Source organism: Loxodonta africana, chromosome 9, assembly GCF_030014295.1.
Source record: "Loxodonta africana isolate mLoxAfr1 chromosome 9, mLoxAfr1.hap2, whole genome shotgun sequence".
Lineage (NCBI taxonomy): Eukaryota > Metazoa > Chordata > Mammalia > Proboscidea > Elephantidae > Loxodonta > Loxodonta africana.
Window position 1 is genome coordinate 67,894,882 of NC_087350.1, and position 23,009 is coordinate 67,917,890.

The 23,009-nt window shown below is 42.9% G+C and overlaps 1 protein-coding gene across 3 annotated transcripts in view; it reads left to right on the forward strand.

Annotated features, from left to right (window-relative positions):
* EPB41L4B (erythrocyte membrane protein band 4.1 like 4B) overlaps positions 1-23,009 on the forward strand; it is a 163,579-nt gene that overhangs the window by 67,111 nt on the left and 73,459 nt on the right. For all 3 annotated transcript variants that reach the window (XM_064291627.1, XM_064291626.1, XM_064291628.1), the window contains exons 3-14: positions 1,865-1,907; positions 2,964-3,042; positions 4,992-5,036; positions 7,221-7,273; positions 12,489-12,609; positions 13,765-13,852; positions 14,009-14,097; positions 14,400-14,469; positions 14,558-14,727; positions 17,313-17,422; positions 20,089-20,119; positions 22,781-22,814. In XM_064291627.1, the coding sequence (XP_064147697.1) occupies positions 1,865-1,907; positions 2,964-3,042; positions 4,992-5,036; positions 7,221-7,273; positions 12,489-12,609; positions 13,765-13,852; positions 14,009-14,097; positions 14,400-14,469; positions 14,558-14,727; positions 17,313-17,422; positions 20,089-20,119; positions 22,781-22,814 (933 nt within the window). The remainder of the gene's footprint in view (positions 1-1,864; positions 1,908-2,963; positions 3,043-4,991; positions 5,037-7,220; positions 7,274-12,488; positions 12,610-13,764; positions 13,853-14,008; positions 14,098-14,399; positions 14,470-14,557; positions 14,728-17,312; positions 17,423-20,088; positions 20,120-22,780; positions 22,815-23,009) is intronic.

Genomic DNA, 23,009 nt, shown 5'->3' on the forward strand with positions numbered 1-23,009 from the left:
GGTCTCTGATTCTGAATAGCTAGTGAGAAACCCACTCTGGCTGTGTTACTCTACTCTTATTCTAGCAGTGACGTTCCAGTGTGTGTGGAGTTAACATAAAATGATGAGAAAAGCCCGTTTGTCTCATTTTAAAAAGTTATATTTAATGTTTATTTCTCAAGAATATAATAAGGGCCTGCTGGATGCCAGGCCTTGCATCCCACCCAGGAAACACAGAAATGGTTAAGTCCCTCCCCTCTAGGAACTTATGCTCATGTGGAGGGGCTCACAGCATTTAAAAAAAAAAGACCCATTGCCATCGAGTCAGGTCTGACTCATGGTGAACCCACGTGCTAGCAGTAGACACTTAGGTGTACATTTAGTGGCTGAGAGTTAGTGGGAGAAGTTGCTTTTTTGGACGAAAAAGGCAGATTTAAGATTTTGAGATTTAAGGTATCCTTCTCTCCTGGATGATAACTGTCTAAACTGAGGCCATGTAAACAGGAAGAGGAAGGTCAACAGAATAAATAAAGTCAAGGGACCATGACCACAGGGGGCAAAGTGGGTCATCTGGTTGAATATTGAGTAGTTCAGGCTTCTAACCTATTGATTAATTATTTAATTAATTAATCATTTATTGAACATCTGTACAGGGCATTGTTGTTGTTAGTTGCCATGAAGTCGATTTTGACTTATGGCAACCCTATGCATCACAGAGTAGAATTGCTCCACAGGGTTTCTTGCCTGTAATCTTAATGGAAGCAGACCACCAGGCCTTTTTTTTTTTTGCAGTACCACTGGGTGAGTTCGAACTGCCAACCTTTGGGTTAGTAGTTGTGCATAAACCATTTGAGCCACTTAGGCACCCTAAAAGTAGTTTTCCATGGAAGTTAAGCTACTAAGGCCATCAGGACTGTATGAACAACTTTAACATAATAGAGAAACTTCTATGTGAAGGCAATGATTTTGTAATATCCTTGGATGGATAAAACTGAAGGGCTTCTTCTAGTGAACACTAAAGAGGAAGTTAAAATGCCCTCGTTGACCAGAGCAAAATTATTTCAGCAAATCCCTGGCTGCCTGAACTGTGTCTTTCCATCTGAGATGTGGGTCATTTTGGGGGGAAATGTATAATGGAGCCATGAATTTGGGTTTTATAGTTTAGGGCAACAGAATTATGAAACTGATGATGATGATTAGGGAGTCTCAAGTGTGGCTTGTTCTCTTTACTTGACTAATGGAAACTTGGAATTATTGAAGAAGATTGTGACTTGAGAAACACAGAAGGAAAAGGCAGTTGGTGGTTCCACTAACTGGAAGGGACTTTACAGATAATTTAGTTAAGGGATTTTTAAAATTTTAACTGTGGTAAAAATATAATTTGCCATTCTAGCCATTTTTACATGTACAATTCAGTGACATTAATTATGTTCACTATGTTATACAATAAACCTGTTGCCATCAAGTTGATTCCGACTCATAGCAACCCCAAAGGACAGAGTAGAACTGCCCTGTAGGGTTTCCAAGGAGAGGCTGGTAGATTCAAACTGCTGTCCTCTTGGTTAGCAGCTGAGCTCTTAACCACTGAGGCACCAGGGCTCCATGTTGTATAATAGTTAAGGAGTTTTAAGTTCTTTTGGGCACCCCTTTGAAAATCTTACAGAACTGTGGGCGCTTTCTCCAGGAAAATGCATTTATGTGCATAAACACAGAATTTTTCATACCATCTCAAGGGGTTTGCAGATCCCCAACCTGAGAAGTCATGATCTAGTCCAATCCCTGATTTTTATAGGTAGAATCACTAGGTATAAAGAGGAGGGTAACTATGAGGGTTATATAGTCTTGCTGATGAACTATTCCTAAAGAAACGTTTTCTTTCTTTCAGCACTGGCTGGATCATTCCAAACCCATAAAAAAGCAGATGAAAAGTAAGTAAGAATCAGCCTATCCATTTTTTTCTTTTCTGTGAGCAGAAAGACCTTTGCCAATGTTTTCAGGTGTTATGTTTTCATTAGAACCTGGAAGCATTTTAAAATAGATTCAGTTTTAAGTGGATAGTTTTTAATTTCTTAAGGCTGGCCACATGTTGGCATTTAAAATTTGAATAAGAGTTTAGTTTATATTAAAAAGACTTTGCTCTCATTTGAAATCAGATGCCCTTGCCAATGAGAACTGATTCATATACTATTCAGAAACACGGTTTTACAACTGTTATATTCACTTCCAATGGGTACAAAGTCAAGTCAATGATAGAGCAGGAGGCATCTTGATCTGCCTGGTACAGCTTCTTTATAATATAATTAAATAAATACATATATACACACACATACATATATAAAACCAAAACCAAACCAAACCTTTTGCCGTCAAGTCGATTCCGACTCATGGCAACCCTTTAGGACAGAGTAGAACTGCCCCATAGAGTTTCCAAGGACCACCTGGTGGATTGGAACTGCTGGCCTTTTGGTTAGCAGCCGTAGCACTCAATCACTGCGCCACCAGGGTTCCAGACACACATATATAAACACATACATATACTTTATGTATAATTAAGAATATATTATACATACATACATATGCTCCCTAAAAAGTACTTTAAGGGGTTTTTACTGTATTTTTAGATTTCAGAACACATTCCTCTCCCTTCTTTAGCCCACTTGGTATTTTGTAAAAAGTAGGTATCAATTTGGAGTATCTTGGCGTCAGAGGTGAAAAATGTCAATTCTTAGTAATATCTATATCATTAGTTCCCCCCGACCCCCCCAGAATGAGGTTACTAGCTAAAGCATCTTAGTGAACACAAAAAAACATTTTAGTTTTCCAAACTAGGATTGAAAAGCACTTGCTAGCTTTGCATGCCCCATTGTGCTTTCCAATATAGTGGCGAATACGTGGTAGATTTAACATGTTTTTCCTTTTGTCCAATCTGTGATCTTCAAAACTGGGGGAAAAAAACCTTCAACCTTCCATCTCCAAATGTTTAGTTGGACCTGCTTATGCTTTGCACTTTCGAGTCAAATACTATTCTTCAGAACCGAACAACCTTCGTGAAGAGTTTACAAGGTAGGACATAATGCAGAACAAGAGTCTCACCAGCAGCACTCGTCTTACTTATAAATATGGGTCTTCTAAATTGTGGGTTTGCCTCCTCTTCCGTCTGCTGTATATTTCTGAGCAAGAGTTAACACTTTGCCTATGCTTGTCTCTTAATTCTGTTGAAAATCCACAACTTAATTTGACCTTTTTTCTTAGTGAATAGAAATGATAAGATTTGTTTTCTTGTCACGCTTCTATTTCCTTGGGGTTTGGGTAAACTGGTTAGTCATCCTATGGCTCTTTATTTTTGTCTGAGCTGCAAAAACAGAAGGCAGATACTGGAAGAATGCTTCTCTTCTAGTGTCCAAAATTGTCATCTTATTTTTCTGAGGGACTGCAAAATATTCCCTTGCTTGTTACAGTATAAGGAACCCTCTCTTTAAAAAAGCTGTGCTCATGACAACATGGTTGTTAAAATCTCTTCATGTTATCTTTCAGCCCCATGGAATCTCCTTTATATTCTACCTGCCTATGCCTGTCTCTTGTACCTCAGAAATGGTACAGAAGCAAAAGGGATTTAAATTTTTTTAGAGTGTTGAGTTTCCCCCCACCCACCCTTCCATTGGTGAAATTCTCTGCCCAGCCTTTTTGCCTCCTCGTGATTGTTTGTGTGATGCACAGTAGTGGTGACAAAAGCTAGTGGGTGGCCCATGGTGGTGGCCACTAGCTTGGAGATAAATGCCTGAGTAATGCTTTCAAGACTGACCATTTATCACCATTCCCCCCACTTGGAAGACCTTCTAGCCTGCTGTGGTTAGGTTTTCTTATAGGAATTGGAAGTTCTGGGCATGTCAGCCCTGTGTCCTCCTTGATGCACGTACACAAACAAGACGGTACCCTGAATTTCAGAAGTGAAGTTCAGTAGTAGTTAAGTACCTGTTAGGAACCTGGAACATTCTGGAATAATCTAGATCCTTCAGGCCCCCCCCCAGCTTTTATTTCTCCTATATCCTGTCTACAGAGAATGATTGTCTGCAGTTTTCAAAGTTCAAATTGAATTATTCTAATGTTCCTTTTTAGAATCCCTTAAGAAACAGGCTGCTTCTAGCTGTCATCAAAGTCAGTGGTTCTTAACCAGGGTTGTGAGAATCAGAAACACCTGGCAGGCTTTTGAACGATGCAGATTCCTGGGGAACACTCTTGCATGTAACATTCTGATTCCATAGGTATAGAGTGGAGTGTGGGCAGCTTCCGTATTTACAAAGCGTGACAAGTGGTTCTGATACCCACATCCTCCTGGTAAAAAACCACTTATCTAAGCCAAGGAACTTATTTTTTACCTAAGTGAACCCCACTCATGTTATTTGCTGCCTTCGTCCCCCATCTTTCCTTACCCCTGGAACTGATTTTAGTCCAATTCCCAGGATTTTTCTTGTTTCTTTTTTGTATGTATGCATGCATGCCTGTTTTATTTTTTATAAGACACACTGCAGTTAACACTGAATCAGGGAAAAAGCCTTAAGCAGTTGCTAACCACAGTCAGCTGTAAACTTTTTGATACAATCAGCTGTAACCTTTCTGGAATCTGCTGGTGGAGCTAGCTGAGGGCCAAATCCAGTGGCTCCACCTGCTTGTTTTATTGAACACATTGCATGCCTGCGTGCCCTGCCTGGTTCTCTTCTCGAGCTCCCAGGGGCAGTGGAGGCCATCATTGGACTCTGCCGTGTTCCATGTTCCATCTTACAAGTATCTTGCAAATTCTGTACGCACCGTCACCTTTCTAGCTGGGTTCTGATGCGCCTTCCTGGAGACGCAGAAGGAGATGCTTCCACCAGAGTTCTCATTTGAGTTGGACTCCCTTTTTACAATGCAAAAATTCTGGACTGTGTGCGGGGTGGGATTTGTGGTGGGATATTGGGGATTGGAAACGGCTGGGCAAGAGTTACCCTCTGTTGACTTTTGTATATGTTTGTCAGGTACCTGTTTGTTTTACAACTCAGGCATGACATTCTTTCAGGAAAGTAAGTATGTTTTTGTTCTAACTCTTAACCCAGGATAGATCACAGCGTATTTCAAAATAATTCACTGTTTTAACTCTCTTACCCTTGTTCCCTTTTCAAAATTCAAAAAAAGTGCACCAGGCATTGTAAAGTGAGTCTAATACTTGTATCACAGTCATCATCATCCTATTTTAAATGATTTCTATATGGCTTGAAGCATTTCCAAGAACATTTAATATCTTAAGTGATGCGTATTTGGGAATATTTCTCTCCCCGATCACATCACTACCCCATTCATATTGGCTTTTGTCATATTTGCAAGCAAGATACGTTATTAGTATGTATACACTTACAAGTCTTTGGATGGTCAGAAAGTCTCATTCATCACCATCTGCATTTAAGTAATGTAAAGAGGTTATGTTCTCATTCTGATAAAAAGAGGTTTTAGACATCTCATCTTATTTCCTTTTACCCTCTTAAAGATGGTTTTTAAATACCAGGCCTCTGGCTAGACAATTTAATGATTGTTGGGCACGAGAAACATTGACACTGAAGCAGTTGATTTCGCATGCAATATTAATTTATTTTAAAGATATGAGATTTCAGCAGTCATAGCTTTTATAGTTGTGTCATTTTTCAACATATGTAGTATTTTCTATCACATGAACAACTAAGGGTATATTGAGTCAAAGAAGCAAGACCTGATATTGACAAGAATACATTTTTACATCTGATTTTTAAGATAATCTGAAGGAAATTTAAAATGTGATTTCAGAATTTGCAGACTGTCAATAGAATAAGCTATAAAAACCTCTGTGTGATGTACACTATAAAACAGGTAGATTGTACAGTGTATACATTTGCCTTATCCAGCCATGCAATACAGATCTTTGGTTGGTGTGTGTATTATGAGTGTCTGTGTATTTCTCTCTCTCACTCTCGCCATACTGTGCTTCTCATTCTAAAGGCCTTTCAACTCTAGAAATTGTCTTCAGTTTGGAAAAATAGTAATGGCAACACCTTGCATTTGTACAGTACTTTACAGTTTATATGCACTTCAGCCTGATTTGCTGCACTTCAGAACAGAATGGTGTTCTAGTCCCAGCATCTCCTTCTATCAGCTGGATCACCTTGGGCATGACACCTTAACACTCAGGTCCTCTCCTGTAAAATGGGGAAAGGGGGAGCGCATCCTGGCAACACCTGTCCTAGGGGTTTATAAATTCAGTGCATTGACCAAGTTGGATAATATGTATGAGAGGGTTTTGAAAACTATAAAGTGCTATACCAATGTATGTCATCATTATTTTTCTAACTAAATTTGTAGTAGTAAGAATGAGATCATTAGATTTGTAGTAATCCACCTCTAAGGCTATGCCTCGTTTATACTATTAGAATGCTTGAATGTATCCAGCTGTCCTGGCATTGTTAGATATGGCATCTGTGTGTTTATTTTTAATACTGTGACCTTATTCCAAGAAATATTGAAGACAGCTTGAAAAGACTTATGCAGTATAACAAGATAAAAACAATAAGTTTAAAAACAATAAGACACTTAAAAAGTCCAGACTTACTGGACCAGTTGAGACTAGAGGACTTTTAGGTCATGAAGTCAGTGTCACCCGTGAGTACTGTGCTCCTTTAAAAAGTCATCTCTATGAGACCAAATGGTCAACAAGTACTGTAAGGCAAAGACAAAAAGACAAGGGGGCAGAGAAACTAGATTACTGGAAACAGAACAATCAGAATGGAATTAACGGGAAAGTTGACACACTGAAAAATGTAACCAGTGTCACTGAACAAGTTGTGTGGAAATTGCTAAATGGGAACCTGATTTGCTGTGTAAAGTTTCACCAAAAATACACCAAAATATTATTTTAAAATAATAAGAAGACAAAGACAAAGGGAGGGCTTCTTATTCTGTTTTCCAAGCTTCCCCATTCTTGGCAAATTAAGTAAAATTGTTGATAGTAACTATACCTAGACTGGGTTATTTTGTCATATGATGAGATCTGACTTTGGGAAATATGTAGTTTGAGTTAGATTGTTGACATTCTTTGTGGTGGACAGCAAAAAATCAATGACACAGAATAAAATTATTATGTAAGTACCACTACCTTTTGCAAAACTATTTTAAAGAAATTTTGTATGTTTTGAGCATATTTAAGTACATATTTGGAATTAATTTTGTTTCTTTTTTTCAAGATTGAAATGCCCATATGAAACTGCTGTGGAATTAGCTGCTCTCTGTCTACAAGGTATATTATTCTTTAGTAGTAATTAGTGTTTTAATGTTATTGCTTTTCATTTCAACAAATGAGTGTCTGTGGTATAGCAAGCATTGTGCTATACTTTAGGGATATGAATGAATATGGTACAGTCTCTGTCCCCAAGTAGCTTCAGGTCCAGTGAGGAAGGCAGGCATGCTGAGTACAGTGTAGTTCCTTCAAGAATAGAGACATGCAGGGAAGCATGGAAGAGCAAGACCCATGGGGGGATGAATAGATTCAGATGAATAAAGAAACCAAGGCACGAAACAGAAGGAAAAGGCAGAGAGATACCAAAAGTTTAGTGCTGTTGGAGGGTTAATTTCAAGAAGCTAGAGAGGTAGATGACCTTGGACTCCATTTAAAGAGCATAAACTACATGCTGTCAGGTGGACATCTTCAAAAACTCTCAAGGAGAAGGCAGGCCTGGTCAGATGTGCATTTTGGAAAGTCCACACTGGCTTCCATGGGGAGAAGGGACTGGAGCAGGACCCGGACTGGGGCTGGGAGTACAGTGAGGAGATATTGATATAATAGAGGGAAAAGGAAATGAGACCTGACTAGAGTAGGGGTGCAGGGGTTAAAAAATTAAAAAAACAAACAAACAAACCTGTATTGGAAGTAAAAGGAGAAGGACAGTGATTAGACTTAGGTGTTGAGAGAGTAGTCAGAGATGACTCACAGGCTGCTACTGAGGGTGGGTGGCGGCAACGGCGTATGGTTAGAAGAGCTGGGCTCAGGGGGAAGAGATGGTCTGCTTGGGCCTGTTGCCTGAGAGGTGCCAGTGGGACCTCCAACAGCTCCTTGGATGTCTGAATCTGCCCTGGTCAGCAAGGTCAGGCCAGAAGCATCAACTGGGGCGTCATTACCATGTGGGTAGAAAACGGCTAAGAGGTTTGCCTGCATCATAGTCAATGTTGACTATTCTGTCCAAATGACACATTGGTAGATTTTAGTTTAAAATGCATAAGAAACACTTGCTAAAGCCTCCAGCGCTAATTAAGAGAATATGAATGTGTAACTGCACATAAGGAATTTTATTAGGACAGCAGATAGACATATGTTGTAAATTAATTTACCAGCATGTTGTTTCATTATGAATTATGTATTCATTCATAATTAGTAATTATTTATTTACACCATAATAAGGTGTGGCTTCCCACTTTGGTATTTTACCAGTCTTTAAAAGTTGATCTGAGAAGGTTTTTCAAATTTAAAATCAGTACACAGCTATTGTAGAATATCAGGACACCACAACACTCAGACAAGTACAAGGAAAGAAGTAACCCATGGCCCTAACCACCCACAGACAACCCGAGTTTCTGTCTGTGAGTTTTTAAAAATGGAATTCTGATCATAGTCGCATAGACACGTTTTGTGTGATTTTTTACTTGGCATTTTTGTTATACGTATTTTGTCATGTTTACTTTCATAAAGATGGTTTTTAATAACTGCAAGATAGTCCCATTAGCTGACATTTCCATTCCTTAGTCACCTTTTCATTCTTATTACCTAATGGGGGCTTGGCATATAGTAGGTGCTCAATAAGTACAGAATGATTTGAATGAATACAGTTGGAGAGATACCTCCCCACCTCTACCCCCCCAGCCCCCCACGGACTTTGAGTGAGGGGAAGCCTGAAGGTATTGGTGGTGGAGGTGCCGGGACCATCTGTACCAAGTGCAGTGCTAGGGGCTTCACGCCCATCTTTCCCTGCTATTCACAGCAGCGCTCACGGCAAGTGCCACAGGGATGTGCATGGCTGGGGGACATGGAAATGTCCTCTCCACCTTTCTGCTGTAGCCTTTGGCCTAGTGCAGATTTCACCAGTGCTTACCAAGTGACCTTCAATCCACCCTTGAGTTTCTGAGTCACTAGGAGGTCTTACCATCAGGTTTGGTGGTCCAACAGGAGGTGTCAGGGTGTAGTTAATGGGATAAAAGCATCCATGTCAGACCTGAGGTTATCAATCTACTGGACAGTAGTTCCTTCCTAAGGCCATTGGAATAATATTGTAATCTTCTATATTGCCCTCAATGATTTCCGGTTGAGACACCTGTGTTACTATTCCATCCACACGTCCCCGCCCAACACACACACCCACACCCACACCCCACTTGTGTAATGCAGCGTCACCACACTTACCAAGTTCAGACTCTAGTAGAACCATTGCCTGCCCCCAGAGGACAGGCAGACAATGAGATCAGCCATCTGTGAGCCTTTTTTGGCAAATTACCCATTTGAATGGGAACTACGCGTTAGTGTAATTCTCACATACACTGGTTATGTCAGGTACAAATACAAACACTTTGAAGACTTAGACACACACCTGAGGAAGCTCGTGTTACACTGGCCCTCCATGCCCCCGCCCCACACATACGCCATCAGTAAATGCTTTCCAGTTCAGCCATATCCGAGCCGGCTTGCCTCTGCCTATAATGATCACAAGGCCTCTCTGTGGGCGTGAATAAAATGAAAGGTTGTCTTCCATCCTATGCTTGAATCTTGAAGACATGTCTTTCTGTGGTTGCCCTTGAATTAATGGTGCCTCCAAGTTGTGTGCTACACTGGCCCTGCGTGTAGGCTACGCTCTTTTGGGAACTAAATTTATGGTATATTTGAACATTAATCTGGGGAAAAAGAAAAGAAGAAGGAGGGAGAGGGGAGAATGGGATGATCATTTCTTATATGCCCCAATCTTGTATTATCCTCATAACAATTTCGTCTTACGGCTATGGCAGCAGAGCCAGCAGAGACCAAAGAGGTTAAGTGACTTGCCCATGGTCACACAGATAATATATGGTAAAGTTGGGAATTAAGTCCTATTGTGTCTCAGCTGTTTCCACCATGCTCCATGGCCTGCCCATGGCCTGCCTGGAGCTGGGGCCCTGGTTGTGGAGGTTAAGGGCTGAGTAGACTGTCAAGTTTTGCCAGCAGGTTCCTGGAAGGCAGTCATGGCTGCCTCACAGTGAGTATACCAGGCATCAGTCAGGCCTGTTTTAGTCTAGTAATGGTGAGGAGGGACGCCAGGCCCTTTGCCTGGTCTGAACCCATCAGAGGAGCTTTGTCATTGTCTGATTTCTCCTTCCCAGTGCTTGATGATGTCAGTGCCACAAATCTGGACATAGCACTAAAAGCAGGGCTCCATTGCCTCACATTAGTCCATGGTGCAGGAAAAGGGTGGTTCATTCCAAGGGGCTCTGTTCCCAGACTGCTTCTCTGACCTTGCCTGCTTGCTGGTTTCGGCGTGACCTGTTGGACAGAGGTCATTGATGGCTTCCACCTTGGGAGCCCAGTCCTTACCCAGAACATTGGGTAAATGTTTTTCCCAGAACAGAGCCCTCATTTGTGACTTTGCCCAGGTACCACCCAGCTGCACACCCTGGCCAGACCACACCGGGCCTTGGTGCTCAGGGTGTAGCCCAATTCAGACCACACCATGTGGTGCAGACAAGGGACTGCGGTTGCGGGGAGGAAACACTCCCCAGTGCCCGCTGTGTGTCAGACACTGTCTCCTATAGTCTCCTACTGTTCCTCTGAGTTGCTGTTATTGCTTACTTCGTGTGAATGGGGAAGTTTTATCCACTTCTCTTGTAAGCCAACAGGAATCCCCTCTCCTGAAAGTGGGGTACAGGATTGGGATGCTCAGAAGCCCCATGACAGACCTGGCATGCCCCACTTGGGGTAATCCAAAAATGGAAAGGGCTGCTGGGGATACACAGTGAATTGCCATGACTGGAGATGTCCAACCATATGCTGGCTGGTCACTCGTGAGATTTTGTGTGTTAAGCAGTGGTTCTCAAAGTGTGTCCCTCAGGTCAGCTGTTTGGGCCTTGCCTGGGAACTTGTTAGAAATGCAAATTCTCAGGCCTTACCCCAGACCTAGGGAATCAGAATCACGGGGCTGTGGGCGGTGGAGGCGGGGGGTGGGTAGGATAGGGGGGTAAGGGAGAAGTAATGTGTGTTTTAGCAAACCCTCTAGGTGATTTTGATAGATGCTCAAGTTTGAAAACCACTCTTTGAAATCAGTGCTTCTCAAAATGTCATGTGTGCACCAGTCACCTGGGCATCTTGTTCAAGGTAGGTTCTGGTTCAGTAGGGCTGGACTGGGGCCTGAGATTCTGCATTTTGAGCAAGCTCCCAGGTAACTTGATGCAGTTGATCTGTGGACCACACTTTGAGTAGCAAGGTATTAGATGACCTCTGGGCAATTCCTTAAATTAAGGAGGCCTGGTTGGTGGTGCAGTGGTTAAGTGCTCAGCTGCTAACCTAGAGGCCAGTGGTTCAAACCCAACAACCGCTCCATGAAGAAAGATGTGTCAGTCTGCTTCCGTAAAGAGTACACCCCTGGAAACCCTAGGGGTAGTTCTACCCTGTCCTATAGGGTCGCTGTGAGTCGAAATCAACTCAAGGGCAACGGGTTTTGTTTGGGAGATGCCTTCTCATTGTGGGACCTGCTTCCTGAGCTGCAGGGCTTCAGGGGTGTGAAGAGTAGATTTTCTTATTCATGCCCTGGGAGCAGTGGGGCCACCTGTGTCCTCAGACCCTCCCTTCTGTGGGGGACTTAGCAAGAGCAAGGACCACACAGCACAGTTTGGGTTTTGCACTGGGGTGGCTCACGTGGCCGCTTCTCGCTTCTGCGTGCCTCCCTCCCAGGTTCTGCCTGAGTTGCTGTAGCTGCTCCTGCAGCCTTCTCACCCCCTCCTGTCTCCCTCCTTCCCGCTCTCCCTCTCAATATTTCCCCCCAGATTCTCTTTGTACCGACCGAATTCTTGTTTGGTCCTCTCCAGTACTGCAGACCCTGAAGTGCTGCTCTGACCTGCCCTTAACAAGAGCCTGATCCAATGGATGCTTCTGGGCAGGTCCTCATTCCCTGCAATTGCCTTTTATTGCAAATGCAGGGCTCCACCACTTCACTGGGAAAATGTAACGGGAGCCTTGCTGGGTAGGAGAACCAGTTGGGAGAAAGACAGTAATAACTAAGATGATGGTATATCGCCCAACAGGGGGGCATTAGAGTGATTCTTGGGGATTCAGAGGGTACGTGTGGGTACTGAGCAGAAGTTAAATCTTCCTGAAAGAAGAGAGTTATACATTAGGGGGTACCTGTGCTTTACAATCATGCAGAATGCCTTTGGAGCTGGTTGTACTAATAACTGAAAGTATTAAATGTCTCCTGTTTTTCTCTCTTTTATGAAACTTGCAGCGGAGCTTGGGGAATGTGAGCTTCCGGAACACACCCCAGAGCTTGTGTCTGAGTTTCGGTTCATTCCAAATCAGACAGAAGCAATGGAATTTGATATTTTCCAGAGATGGAAAGAGTGCAGGTACTTTGATGCTAGTCTAGCCCTTCTGATAGCCCTTCTGATAGGTATATTTATTTTTAATATATAAGCATTTGTCAGACTCTCTTAGTCACCAGTAGAATTGCTCTGTGGATGACTGTAAAATTGCAGCTCCAATTCTTAACTCCTCTACTGCGCTTCAGTCCTATTTTTCCTCCAGCCCACACATCGTCTCTCTTTTAAGAGATTTTCAGCAACAACCAGACCATGCTCTTTTTCTCTCTGAAATACCAGTGTGGTCCTGATTTGCTCATAGCTGCCATGGCTGCCACTGCTGTCCGAGCCCCCAAAGAACATGCAGGGGTGCTGCCTTGACACACACCCCTGCTCACCTGTGTCTCTAGTGACCCCATGGCCTGAGCAGATCTTTTAGAAATAGTACCCCTTATGGGGCTATTCATATTGGAATCCATGTGGACAATTATATTTCAGAAAACGTGATCACCATGCCTAAATTCAGCGTGTCATCCAACCCTGTCATTTCTCTCTTTTGTTGCTTCCTCCCTTTTCCCATGCACTCACTGCCCAAGTCTAACAGTGGACTTGCCTGCACTGCCAACGCCACCTCTTCACTCACTGGTTTCCTAAACTAGCCTTTCCTCCTTCTAGTCTCTTCCCAAAATACTGCTTCTTCCAAGTCACTTTCAGGCTCAGGAACTTAGCATGGTTTCCTTTTGTCCCTCAGGGATTCTGAAAAACTCATATGACTTCTTAAAAATGGAAAGGTGACTGGCTTAGTGCATTCTCATTGTATAAAATGAAGCTATATAGAAGTGTGTGGATATAGGGTCACTTGACTTCCTACACATACACACACCTACCCCCCTCCCTGAAGGAAGCCCTGGTAACAATCTATTTTGTTTTCTTCCAGCCTTTTTTTTTTTTTTTAATCATTTAACATATATGTATCCACACCAAAAAACGTTTTGTTTTGTTAAATGGTCATGGGATAAGCACTACTTTGTGATCTTTCTATTAAATTAACAGCACGTGCTTGGGGATCTTTTGGTGTTAACACAAGATGGTGTCCCTCCTTCCTCTAATTGCTGCATGGATCCCACAGTACTGCTGTGCCCTTCAGAATCGTGTGGGTTTGTGAATTGCAGTTTACATTGTATTTCTGTTGCATTTTCTAAGGGGGAAGAGCCCTGCCCAGGCAGAACTCTCCTATTTGAATAAAGCGAAGTGGCTGGAAATGTATGGGGTAGACATGCACGTTGTCAGGGTAAGAGCTGCATGTGTTTAAGTAATTTGGTTTTGTGTTACTGAAAATGGGTAAATAATGTGTAAACAAAGTAACGTGGTGAGGAAACTGTTTTGCATTCTGCTCTGTGACGACCTGTTAGAACCTTCTACCGATTGTCACTTCGTTTGTTTGTAGGGAAGAGATGGCTGTGAATATTCTCTTGGACTGACTCCGACAGGCATATTAATCTTTGAAGGAGCTAACAAAATAGGCTTATTCTTTTGGTAATTTAGTTTTGTCTAATATAAAAATGTCTTTTCCTATTTTGTGGTGGAATTATATATGTGATGGATGATTATTGAGGGATATTTGCCACCCCCAGATTTATTTTAAAAACACGTTCTACGATTGTATTTGTGGGTGTATGACAATTTCTGAGAAACTTCTAGATAATCACACTTAAATGAATGAATGATTCTTTTTTTTTAGCAAATCTAACATTATAAAGTAGAAAGGAAATTGCTGTTGGATGTATAGATAGCTTTACTGCAGAATGTACTTTTTAAAATGTTTTTTCTCTGACCAGGCCTAAAATTACCAAAATGGATTTTAAAAAGAGCAAATTGACACTTGTAGTGGTTGAGGATGATGATCAGGTAGGCCTCGGTCCCATTTCTCCTCCCTGCTGTGAATCCCCAGGTAATGTTACCAACACAAATGAGAGCCTTGTGCTTCCTCTTTCAGGGGCGCGAGCAGGAGCACACATTTGTGTTCCGGTTAGACAACGCCAAGACCTGCAAGCACCTCTGGAAGTGTGCAGTGGAGCATCATGCCTTTTTCAGACTGCGGACACCAGGAAATAGCAAATCGAACAGATCAGACTTTATCAGGCTGGGATCTCGATTCCGATTCAGGTAGGGAGTCATTTTTGCAACATGGATCACATGTTTCGAAGAAGGGCAACAAAGTTTTTTTTTTTTGGGAAAGGAGCATTGGATTTGGGTTTTATGTCCCATCCCTACTTCTTTTTTGAGATCTGACCTTTAAGTCTTTTAGTCTCCATATCCTCATTGATAAAATGAGGCTAATAACATCAAAATTAGTGATAGCCGACATTTAGCTAGAGCTCTGCTGTCCAGTGAGTAGAGGGCATGATGGTTCAATGGTAGAATTTTCGCTGGGTTTGATTCACAGGTAATGCTCTCATACCCAGCCATTATCCATCTGTCAGTGGTGGCTCGTGTGTTGCTATGATGCTGAACAGGTTTCAGTGGAGCTTTCTGACTCAGTGGACCAGAAACAAAGACCTGGCATTCTACTTCTGAAAATCAGCCAGTGAAAACCATAGGGATTACAACGGGCCTATCTGCAACCCACCATTGGGATGGCGCAGGACTGCGGGGTGTTTCATTCCATTGTGCACAGAGTTGCCATGACTCGAGGGCCCACTTGACAACAGCTAACAACAACAACATGCCGTCCGATGTGGTAGCCACTAGCCACATGTGGCTGTTTAAATTTACATTACTGATAATTAAAGTTAAATAAATTTTAAAATCTAACATCTTCAGTTGCATTAGCCACATTTCAGGGACTTAGTAGCCACATTGAGGCTAGTGACTACCATATTGGGAAGTGCAGATGTGGAACACAGCATCATTGTAGAAAGTCTATTGGCCAGCGCTGCTCTAGAGCTTCTCATGTACTCATTCCTAATCCTCAAAACAGTCTTAAAAAGGTGGGCATTCTGATTATCAGCAATTTTACAGACAAGAAAACTACGGCCCGAGAGGTCGCATAATCTGTCCAAAGTCACATGCAGCCAGTAAGTGGTAGAGGCAAACTTTGAACCCAAGAAGTCTGGCTCTTTTATCGCTAAGTATTGCTATGTTGCCTCTCACGCGTCCATGTTGAGGAGTTGGGTCACGGTTAAGAATGAGAGCAGGGTGGGCTCAGCAAACGTTTGCATCTGAGGAGACGCTGAAGAAATGGAGAGCTTCTTCTGCTAGGTGATTATGTAGTATGCATTAGGATTCTGAGACATTATGATTGAAACACGTGCATGAGAACTCCCTGGTGTCTGTTAGAAATGAGGATTTATGCCCACATCTGAGACCTTTGTAGTCAGAATCTGTGAACGTGCACATGTCTGTGTATCTGTGTAAGGCCTGAGAATGTGTATTTTAAACGTGCCTAGGAGTGATTTTTGAGGCATGCTTATAGATCTGAGAATCACTGGTACAAGATCTAGCACTTGACATGGTTTCATAACCTCTGCCCACACATCACATCCCTGAACCCTGTTTAAAATGCCAAGAGATTTGCTCATTTCCAATTTATCTACTATGTAAGGAAATTGCTGTGCACTTCTGTTTAAAGAAATATTTTCTTTGAATGTATTTTTAAGTGCTCCAAGGGGAAAAAAAGACCAAGTCCTTGTTGAGAAAGAATCGAATCACTGGGCTCAGTGGAGGATGGAAAATGTCAGAACTGCAAAGTTTAGCAGAGGTGCTGTACAAGATGCTGATGTCTACTCAAGTTGAAGTGAGGAGGGAAGAACTGTCGGTGGTTGCCGAGGCAGGCTTTTCCCTCCTGGGAGGAAACTCCCCCAGGATTTGGCCCAGACCAGGCTCCCTTCTGCTCTTTGAGAAGTACAAGAAAGAAGAGGAGGTTGGAGATGAGGTTGCCTCTTGGAGGCACTTAGAACTCAGAACAGGTGCCAAGTGGCTCCTTCCCTCTGATAAATCATAAACTAAGTGTGCCTGGGATGCGACAGTGGTGGGCAGAACAGAGAAACAGTGTGCCTCCTAGAAGCTGCACCTGGGTGTGGTGTTTGTTAAAACCCAGAAAGCATTGGTAAATAAGTAATATTTTCCTTGGCATAGCAAACAAAGCCAAGGTTTAGTTCAGTGGTCATTGATAATAGCCTTTTAAAAGATGAGTTAAATGTGTATGTAGTGCTGTTGATGAAAGGTTATTTTATGTGCTAATAATGTTCTCTCAGTCAAATGTTCCAAGACTCGTAACTGCTTGGTTTGTGCAGCCAAGTGGCAGGTACTGAAATTGCAGGGTTAGTCCTTTGGTGGAAATTTGTTGTTGTTGTTGTCAGTTGCCATGGAGTTGATTCCAACCCGTTGGTGACCGCATGTATGCAGGCTAGAACTTTGTACCATAGGTTGTAACCTTTCGGAAGCAGATCACCAGGCCTTACTTCCCAGGCACCTCTGGGTGGGTTTGAAGTGCAATCTGTTAGTAGATCGGTGCTTAGTCATCTGTACCACCCAGGGACTGTCTGCCCCTATAATATAGCATGGATTTGGCAAAGGTGATTTTATTACAAAATGGAAGGCTATATTTAGTGTGTATCTTCACCAAGCAAGTTCAAGAAAAATTGAAATTTACATTGGAGCTCTTGAAAGTAGAAGTTTATACTTCTAAGTATGTATAATGCACTGATATTCTGATATTGCTAATGTGAAATAAAATGTTTACTTTCCAGTGGGCGGACAGAATATCAAGCTACACACGGGGCCAGGTTACGAAGAACCAGCACCTTTGAAAGAAAGCCCAGTAAACGCTATCCGTCCCGGAGACATTCCACTTTCAAAGGTTGTGTGTTTTTCATTGTGCCTTAGAATTTCACATTATGATTGAGTTTAGCCCGAGGGAGCTTGGTAAAGCAGTTTGAGAAGGCACCTTCTGCAGTTCTGCTTCATTATTCCAAGGCTTTGAAGAAAAGCCCGGTGCCCCCTTGATGGGAGCCAGGGCTCTTGTGCTATCCTGCTCTCTGTAGTCTTTATCCCTTGGATGTACTCATTTTCTTTCCCCCATTCCCGTCTTTTTTATCATGTGCCTCTTTGCTCCTTCTGGACCTGAGACCAAGCCCTGGGACCTTAGGAATATCATAGGTTAATACGTTTCTTGCCTGTGGAAGAAGGTACTGTGTCTTAAATGGAAAAACAGCCCCTTTTCTTCTCCATCTACAGTTCCAAGTGGGGTCATCAGACTCATGCTAACCAGAATTCTGACCATGTACAGGTAGATATAAACCAAACCAAAACAAAACCAAACCCACTGCCGTCAAGTCGATTCTGACTCATAGAACTTTTAAATGCTTGGCTCAGATCCCCGGGTCAGCCCAGCCTACACCCTTCCCTGAAGGTAGCCAGGCCCTAGGGTGCCACCTCCAACTCACTGAAGCTTGTCTGTGTCATTTACTGCTGTGTCCTCACACCTGGTAAGAGGCCTGGCACCCAGTACCTGCCCTGTCATTGAGTTGATGAGCAAGCCATGCTCGTTTCTCTTTAAATCCTGCCTCCAAATCCCATCTTGTAACTCTTCCCTTCTCTGTACTTGATTGTTCCTCCAGTCTGGACTCCTGGTTTAGCACTAAATTGTTTGTGTTTTTATATGACTGTTTGAAGGGCGGGGCCCATGTACTCTAAACCCTCCTATACCTTGTTTCCTCATAGTTGCCATTCCATACATTTTTTTTTGACTGGCTTAGGAGTTAATGGGCCTTTTTGGGCCCTGGCACCTATACCTATACATGCCCCTTTCTAGAGTCATTAACCTTGTGCTTCCCACTGTTGTATTCCTTTATGAACCAATAGTGCAATAGTGTGGTGGCCAGAAATTCTCTAAAGCCATCCAACTGCTTTCATGGAGGAAAAATGACAAAAGCCTCGGAACTGTACCCTGCCTTAAAGAAAGGCCTGAGGGTGGGAGCAGATCCAGAGGAGGGGGATGGGTTAGTGAGGGGGCTCAAAACTGACAGACAAGGGGTGATTATAGGAACTGGGAGTGATGGGGGAGGAAGGAGAACTCTCTGTTGGAGGGACCCTTACCCCCGTGGGGATGATTATACGTGCATGTGGGGTTCACTGGGTCAGTTATCCAGAAATCGCCCTGTACAAGGAAGAACTTTGTAATAGCATTGTCCAAAGATAGGAAAAGCTACCTTAAGACACTAGTGAGCTCCCAGTCCCTAGATATATGTGTGGGCAGAAACATAAAGAGCCCTTGGTGAGGCCAAGATGGCTTTAGATCTCTTACAGATCCAAGGTTCTGAAATTCTCTTTCCCTTTCCTTCTTAATCTCCATCTTCCTCTCCTTTATTTTACTGATTTTTTTTTCCCGCCCAAGTGCAAGCATCTTTGTGAAATCTTTAAGGGTTTTCCCTGCCTCATCCTTTTAAAAACAAAATGGCGTATAGATAAATAAGGGCTCCCTCATCCCATATCCCCCTTCCACACCAACTCCCACTCAGCAGTAACTGCTCTGAGCTCCCCAACTACCAGTCTCATGCATGTATTCTGGCCTTTAGCACCTTACGTTGTTTTCAGTTTTAAACACCTCTCTGTCTCTGTGTCTCTCTCTCAAGACTGTGAGCCCCTGGAGAGCAAGGATTGTGTCTCTTGTCTCTGCATGCCCAGGGACTTGCTCAGTGAGTGTTTTCTGAGTGAGTTGGAGGGAGAAGGGCACAGATGAAAGGCCTTATTTCCCCTCAGGAAAGAAGAAGTAGCTGAGGTGTAGATTCTGCCTATTTGGGGTTGGGACTGCTCTGAGATCTCAGAAATCTCTTCCGTGTCATTGTCTTTCAAACTGCATGATAACAGCAATTGGTCTCTATTCACCTAGAACAGCAGAGGAAGAAGGAAAGTCAGGAATAGAAGGAGGAAATGGAAGATGTAGCTAATTTCCCCCATGAACAAATGTTTCCTTTGCCATGAGACCAGAATTGGATAGTGCCCAGCTACCGTTACTGAACATTTTGATCAAAGATTATATAGAAGAATCCTGAACAAAAGCGTAGCGGGCAGAGATGTGGAACAGAATTTCAAATTCTCATGGAATCCAGAGTTTTTGGAGCCGTGGAAGCTGGATGAACCCCTGAAACTATTGCCCTGAGATAATCTTAAAATCTTACATTAAAAATATCCCCTAGAGTCTTTAAACCACGTAATAGGTTAGCTTAAGTCATAAAGGATGTCTGCCTTGAGCATCATGCTCATTTAAAGAGCTATCTATGTGGGATCAAAGATCAGATAGAGGTTGGTGAGTTTATGTTAATAGGGGATGAACAGTCAGAAAAGGAGGGTGAGAATGGTTGCACAACTTGAAGAATATAATCAGTGTCGCTGAATTGTACATGTAGAAATTGTTGAATTGGTGCATGGTTAGCTGTATATATTTTCAACAATAACAAAAAAATTACATTAAAAAAGTAATAATAACTATAAGATGTCATAACTTTGTTTATTTTTCATTTAAAGCAAGCAACCCGGTGATAGCAGCTCAGCTCTGGTAAGTGCCCCCAGACTCTGGGGTACAGCTCCTCTCTCTAATTATTCTATTTATTGACAATGTTGACTTCCCTTAATACAATTAAATCACAGAGTCACCTGATCTTCCCCCCAAACCCCTTTTTCTGCTGCCTGGCTATACCATCCTCCTGGCTTTCAATAAGTACACAAAAGAATGTTCCAGACAGATGGTTTTTTTTGAAAACACAGCTGTTCTGTTTGAGTAGCTGTGTGCTTTGTTTGTTATAACAGTGGGTGATGAAGGTGATAGGAATGTGTACAGCATGCAGTGCTAATGGCATTGTAGGCAGTGATGGGAAACAAAGGCCATGCTCCTCAGCAAAAGCTAGAGGAGAGCAAATGCTGGATTATTCAGCAACGTGTTGGTTTTATAATCATACATGCAGAAGACATTAAACCCTCTTGTAGAAATTCCCCAGGGAAAAGAGCTTTATTGCAAGACTGAAACTTTAGCACAGGGGTCAGCAAACTTTTTCTGCAAAGGGCCAGATAGTAAATATTTTAGGCTTTGTGGGCTATGCTTTCTCTGTAGCAACTACTCACCTCTGTTGTAGCATGAGAGCAGCCACAGACCATGGGTAAATGAATGAGATGTCTACCGACTTTCGCCCTAGCACAGGGGCTCTTGGTCTTGCTTGCCCGCTGGCATCATCATCTGGTGAGCTTTGACAAATCTCCTCAGTCAGGCTACAGTCCAGAGTAATTGAATCAGGATGTCTGGGGGTGGAGCCCAGACTTCTGTATTTTTTACAGCTCCCCAGGTGATTCTAGTATGTAGCCCAGGTGAAAGCCACTGCCCTGCCTTGTACATAACCTTCTTTCTCCCTCTGAAACAACCTTTTTTCTTATGTGGGTTTTGATTCATTAAGGGAACAACTGTTATGTTAGAGAATCACAGGCTGTAGTTGTTTTGGCCCTGCATCCAAACTCCAGCCCCTGGTAGTGCAGTTCCAGCAGCCCTTTGCTGTCTCCAGCACAGGTCGCAAGCTGCTAGCTAGGGAGGTGGTCTCTGAGATAAGCTCTGTGCTGTGGGCTGGACTGTGGATGGCACAGCATGTGGTGGGGCAGGTTACGGATGCTGGAATTAAGTGATGAGGGCGTTGGTTGAGGAATCAAGGACCCCCATCCTAGACCCAGCTTTGCCTCTAATGCAGCTCTGGGACCTTCAGCCTGCCCTTTTCAGGGTCTCCTGAAAAGTCATTTGAAAACATGGGTTTAAGCTACATCAGGGTTTTTGTAAACTTTCTAGCCTCTGATTTTTCCCACCAGAAGAAATCTTACATAGAAGCCCAACATGCAGAACAGACAGAAGTGGAGCTCTCTGGATGAAGCAATGTGGGCATTGAGGGGCCAGTGTCTGCCTGCTCCCCTGCCTCCTTCCCCTCCCTGCCCCCGGCAGCCCCAAGGCACCTTCGAGGAGCCCAGGGTCTAGAAACATAACTTGACGAAATGATGACCTAGACCAACCCCACCTGTTGTACAGCTGGAGACTCAACCACCAGTCTCCCATTCCAAACTACTTGCATTGCCATTCTCCTGGGGGTCATGTGTTCTGGCTCTTGTCTCTGGGTTCACTGGAGGGGCTCGAGGGTCCTAGTGAACTGCAGCATTCCCTCTGCCCCCTGCATCACCCCCTGCAGGTTTGCCCTATTTCTAGAGTCCCTCTAGCAGGCAGTGTACTAAAAGCATTTGCCCCTTCTGCACCCTTTCAAGGTGTCTTACTTTTAATTCTCAGGGGCTCGTAAGTTATAGCATTTATTTCCTTGGCTCTCTAAGGGGGTGATTTTTTTGTTTGGTTCAGTTGTTTGGCTCTCCCTAATAAAATTCCATTTTCCTCTTAGCTTCTAGTGGCGATTATATATATTGGGAATCAAAACAAGCTTAAAAAAAAAATCTCCACTGAAAAAAAGCCCCAGTAAATATATCCTCTAGGAACAAATGAGCTAATAACCACTGTTCGCAGCTGTTCAATTGCTCTTCACAGCCTGTGGGATCCCGGAGTGAGTGGGATTGCTATGGGAGCCAGGGATGAAATTGCGCTCTGGGCTGCAGAGGTGCTACCAGGAAAACAGCATCTCACAGAACACTTAACGTGCCTGATCAAATCCACCCGGCCGTGGATCTGGCCTGCAGCCCAGCTCTGTGCAACTGACCCTCTCAGGAAACTGGAACACAGAACCATTTGGACCCCAAGCAAAACTCATAACCAGGATATGTTTCCCTGTCATTGTTAAAGAAGCAGTAAACCCTGTGCTCAAGCATACCACCCTAGCTACCTAGCCCAATGAGGGTGGCCATGTTTGTTTGTCGTTTTTCTGGCTAATGCTGTGATTACATTTTAAGCACATTGCATTTTACACCAATTTCCTTTATCTATATTTTTACCGGAGTAATTACATTTGATATTCCATCAAAATAGGTTCATGTGTAAGGAGCCCTGAACCAGTTCTCAGGCTCTCAGCGTCAGCCTGGTTTAGTGGAAGGAATACAGGCAAGTTATGACCAAAAAGGAATGGCGAGGGAAAATTCCTAACACAGTAGGCAGCACATAGGAGTAGCTTATGATTGTTAAATAAATCAGTAATAATGCCGTTTTCCAGCTAGTTAAGTTATAATTTTTTTCTGTTTTTTTTTTTTTTAGCTCTAAAACAAATCCTGAAGTCCATAACTACCAGGTGAGACTGTTTTTAAAGGTTTTCGTGTACTATTTCTTTATATTTTCTAATTTTTCTACACTGAGCAGTCATTATGCTTATTAAGATTTTGCAGAAATAATAACAATATGTGTTTTGTTCTTGAGAAAACAGTAAGAGGAGAGCCTTTGCTGACCCTTGCTTCCTCTTGGTCATCTGAACTGCCTGTGTTTCTTA